General features: G+C 46.8%; 2 protein-coding genes across 2 annotated transcripts; both read right to left on the minus strand.

Annotated features, from left to right (window-relative positions):
• Nucleotides 1-437: 437 nt before the first annotated feature.
• BJ212DRAFT_1420195 (uncharacterized protein) lies at nt 438-2,219 on the minus strand. The gene is made up of 11 exons (XM_041337621.1): nt 1,824-2,219; nt 1,652-1,745; nt 1,534-1,590; nt 1,460-1,482; nt 1,367-1,400; nt 1,244-1,313; nt 1,137-1,187; nt 1,015-1,087; nt 902-959; nt 625-847; nt 438-552 (listed from the first exon to the last, which is right to left on the minus strand). Exons 1-11 carry the CDS (start codon nt 1,924-1,926, stop codon nt 517-519), a joined length of 822 nt encoding a protein of 273 aa, XP_041184759.1. The 5' UTR covers nt 1,927-2,219; the 3' UTR covers nt 438-516.
• Nucleotides 2,220-2,750: 531 nt separating this feature from the next.
• Nucleotides 2,751-4,392, minus strand: BJ212DRAFT_1420196 (uncharacterized protein; the record flags this gene model as incomplete). The annotated part of the gene is made up of 9 exons (XM_041337622.1): nt 2,751-2,872; nt 2,924-3,241; nt 3,296-3,364; nt 3,416-3,506; nt 3,555-3,607; nt 3,633-3,712; nt 3,767-3,914; nt 3,966-4,121; nt 4,256-4,392. Coding segments are annotated over 8 exons (752 nt in total), but the record flags the coding sequence as incomplete, so codon positions are not given.

Consider the following 4,392-nt stretch of genomic DNA (forward strand, 5'->3'; position numbering starts at 1 on the left):
CTATATGTCACTGTGCCTCATTTTGGCCTAAGACCGGTACTATAAACAACTGTCCTAAGGTTTTCAAAGTGCAGGAATCGATTGGTGATGGTCCCATACCCTCTGGAGGTCAGAAATATTGAGATATGGTGGGTAGGCCAAAATATCAGTATTTCGACCATATCTCCACAACCCAACCGCCAATTTTTTTAATTCTTGGCTCATATCAATCCTAGAGGTACCCACTATGATATGTACCAGCCCAACAAAAGAAATATTTTCACAAGTTTGAAACCTATTTCTAGTTTGACCATATAAATTTGCGTGATATCAGGGTCCTGGACACACCATAACCAAGGTGTAACCATAATGGACTTGCAGAAACATGCTTAGAATGGGGTGGGAATGTAATGCGACATATAGATAGATGTAGATCCCGTTCAATGCGACGCCATAAGCCCAGAAGCAAAACTTGATTCAACACGATACATTGTACAATTCGGAGTTAACATGAGACACAAGCGACATTCTACAAGACTAGCGACTGAGTACTGAGTGATCAAGTGACTCGGCCTGTCAGGATTCCAAATGAAGTTGCTACCCAATTTGAGATACTGACTTCAAATAACAGATATTTCAACGCACCGATTCTAAGGTTCCTTCATTACGCACCCGGGTGATCGCGTATTCTTCAGTGTCTGGATCCCACGTGAGGTTCCAGATAGTGGTCTCAGGAAGTTCGGCGAGATTTTCCACAAACAAGGGGGTGCTAGGAATGTCACCTGTCAAAATTTCACCCTCTTGATAACCTGATGCAACATAGCCGCGCAGCCTTGGAGTGGCCGTTGTGACAATGGTACTGTTGTTTCTGTGTGTTGCACTGTGAGTTCTCTGGGAGAGAATTGGAGGGAAGATGGCAGACCCAAGCTTGGGGAAGTACTTCATCGTCGTAGGAAAGGACGCTTCGGCGCTTTGAAAGCCTGGAGGCGGAATCTACTGAGGTCAAATAGAAGGAGAAGACAGCAAGTCACAAACCGATTCCCACGTCTTCATCCGTCCCAGCGTGATTGGTGATCATCAGGACACCAGCCCGTCCTACCACGGGATCCTACACAGATTAGGTTGTTAAGACAAAAATGGATGAAAATCAGACTTACAGAGAAGTGGAGGACGTCACCGGCCTTGATTAGGGTGGTATGTTGGCCGACCTGCATGAATGCTTGCATTGGTGCCAGGAATCGTAGAGTAGATGGGCGCTGCTCACGTCAATATCGACAAAGGGTCCAGCGCCGACGACCCTCCCACTGATAACCTCTGGTTTGGTGACAGCAAGCCTATAAGTTGGATCAGCAATGTTGATGAGTATAACTTCCGTCCGTCATCTTACTGGTTCCTGTAGGTCGCTGTCGTCTCATATGAGCCTGGGACGAGGGTCGTGTGTAAGTTTGCAACTGGGCAGTAAAGATGTGGGTACACCCACCCTTCGCTCCGAATGTGTCGACCCTAGAATATTGCAAATTTTGAAGTAATCACAGGCAAAACCGAGGTACTTACTTCCAGACTACGTCTTCGAACGTGAGCACAAGATCCGACACTTTTCCGAGGTTGTATCTGGGAGACGATCAGGTAAAAAAAGTGAGGGCGGTGCGATAGTGCTGCAAAAGGCACCCACGACTGAAAAATCAAGTTTCTGACATAGCGGCTGGCTGACATTGTTTGAGATTGTACAACACAAAGTGCAGTAGAGATTGTGCGTGGATTGAATTCTGCCAACGTTAGTGGCCCAGCAAGGCTGTCTTTTATATGCCTGGGGCATTGGACTGATCCCCAGAAAATACACTTACCCCATGGCCGTGGCAGGTCGCATGTCGCATTAGCAAACATTCCTTGTAGGCGAAATCGCTCTTCGGATCCCAGGAATGTTTGCATAAATTCTTTTGCAATCATTGGAAGTGTTCTCCAGTTGTGCTGCCAGATTAGCAAACATTCATCGCAAGCGAAATCGGTCAAATGAATGTTTGGTAAATACTTGCGTAAAGTCTTTTGCAATGGAAGTGATCTCCCAGCTGTTTCCACGTAGTCCTCGGGTCAAACACTTTGAAGCTATTGGAACTTGGCGGCAGTTGATCTGGAGTTGAGGACTCCGAGTGCGCTGTGTGTGGCCATGTTAGAACATGATGAGTATTCGTCAGTACACTAGCTGTTGTCGGGTCGCTCAGACGAGTAGGTTTGCTTTGTCATCGATTCATCAGTCACATGGAAGCTTAAATATTAATGGCGCACATCAGATAGCTGTTGGAGATCATCGATCAAGATCAACAACATTAAATTATTGATTTGTTGAGACCGCGATGAAGTGATTGAAGTCACCACCGGATTGAGCATGACAGGAATATAATGGCCATTGCCTGGACTTGTGTGAGTCTTGCCATGAGGCCCGACACCCACCTTAGTGGGAGGAGGGTTTTGTCGGATGAATTCGTTCAGGCACCAGGCCTCACCAGGCTTTACGCTGAACGGGAACCGCAGGAAACATATACATCACTGGTAGCTCACAACACGACCAATGCTGATTGGGCACTTCTCTCTCGGCAGACAGAAGAACCGTCATAGGCGCCTCTCCAATCCCTCGTCAGATTCGGGAGCACTGCCAGGTTGCGCAACTTGCGGTGGGAGGCACAACAAGGGTCACAACTCGAACCATGACTGAGAGGGGGTAGAATTCTACGCAGGCGATTTAGCGTATGTTTCGGCTGGTCAGATATGCGTACCTTAGCGGCTCTGAAGATCATCCAAAACATAGAATGAAGTTGTTCGAAATACTTGCACGTCAGCAGGTACATAGCGCTCTCAGTAGATTTGGAATATTCAGTAAACTCCATAGATCGAAGAACTGCATGAAATGATCAATTATCAGTACTCAGTATTAGTGTGGTGTCCATACTGTGATCGCTTCGCTAGAACTTGCGTTTCTCCTCCACACTCATCTTCGGGTACAGTTCATTAAAACTCAATTGCAAGCAATCGAATGTAGCCAAGTACAAAACACCTCATTGAACATTGTCTCACGTTCCACTCGTCCCTTGTTCCGCAGTATATTACAACCTTAGAGTGATGACAGCCACTTACTTAGTTTCAGATCAGCGCGGACATATCTACCATTGACAGTGTGGCCTTTTCTTCCCCTTAGTCATACGTATCATGTTGAGTTTCACGTGTAGGAAGGAGGAAACATAAACAACATCTATGCAATCTTGACAGTCTGAATGACATCCATAAGCACAGACCAACGGCCAAAAACAATAAACGGACGTACTTTGGCATACAATGAGTCTACGACCTTGCTAACTTGCTCCAGAGTCCCAATTGCTGCTCCATACGTGTTCTGAAAAAAGGATATAAGCATGGATGGGATGAGTGGGAAGAGGGTACGCACGTCGGCTTCTAGCTCATCGAATACGATTAGGCATCCTCGTCCCTGATCCAGCACGCCGTGGAACACCTTGTCCAAGATCATCTGAGATAGCCTGAAACACGACATCAGCTACTTTTCACACAGAAAATTTAATACGCACTTGGCCTCAACGTCCTGCCGTCCTTGCCCGACCTGTTTGGCAACGTAGTCAATCTCCACCACCGAGTATGGCCTCAACGATACGCAGCAGGTTTTGCTGAAGAAGGGTATCGTAAAGCGCTGCAAGATGCGAGCGAATGGTAGGGTCGGACGAGAGTTCTGTGTAGCAATGACAAGTCAACAACGAGTTGCATAAATGGGAGTATGACATGCCATGTTTGTAATCCCGAAGGGCCTTCTCAAAATCGGACAAGTTCCGATTCTGATGCGCAAGCGCTATGGTACGCATGCTCTCGATCTCGCGGAGCTGAGCATATTTCACCGCGAGCTTGATGGAGAGAAGTGATGTTACATCTTCGGGCTGGGACACACATCAGAATGACTGGCCAGTTTAAGGTCATTAACAACACACCATATTCAACATGACTTTGCACAAAAGCATGTACTTGAGTGCGTTCAGCGCTGCTGGGTCGTCCTGCGATGACATATTCTCAAAAGTCTCATAGAAATATGAGTATGCAGTAGTGTAATCCTTGTCCTCAGCGTGGAGAACACCGGATTTGGAGGTCTAACGCTGCTTGAAGATGAGGAGGACAATATATGAGTTTTGCAGCAGTCCTGCGGGAGGTGAGGGCCAGCTTTGTATTTCACGGACGTAAGGCCACATAATGAGAATTACCAGGATGGCACCCGAAGGACTACCTTAGACTTCGACAGGTTTCCAATGCCACGGTAGACACGACTCTCGAGCAGGTGTACTTCGGTAAGAATCATCTTGTCATCTAACCTTTTCAACTCTGTTAAGAGTGCGTCAATTCTCGTTAAGGCTAACTTGTACT

This window comes from Suillus subaureus, assembly GCF_016647635.1.
Source record: "Suillus subaureus strain MN1 chromosome Unknown BJ212scaffold_648, whole genome shotgun sequence".
NCBI lineage: Eukaryota > Fungi > Basidiomycota > Agaricomycetes > Boletales > Suillaceae > Suillus > Suillus subaureus.

Excerpts from the sequence above, each read along its gene's own strand:
- BJ212DRAFT_1420195 (XM_041337621.1), bottom strand. The coding sequence starts at position 1,926 with ATGATTGCAAAAGAATTTATGCAAACATTCCTGGGATCCGAAGAGCGA. Across the intron at positions 1,401-1,459 it reads CGACACATTCGGAGCGAAGG|GCTCATATGAGACGACAGCG; the intron begins GTGGGTGTACCC and ends CCCTCGTCCCAG. Across the intron at positions 553-624 it reads ATGAAGGAACCTTAGAATCG|GCCGAGTCACTTGATCACTC; the intron begins GTGCGTTGAAAT and ends GAATCCTGACAG.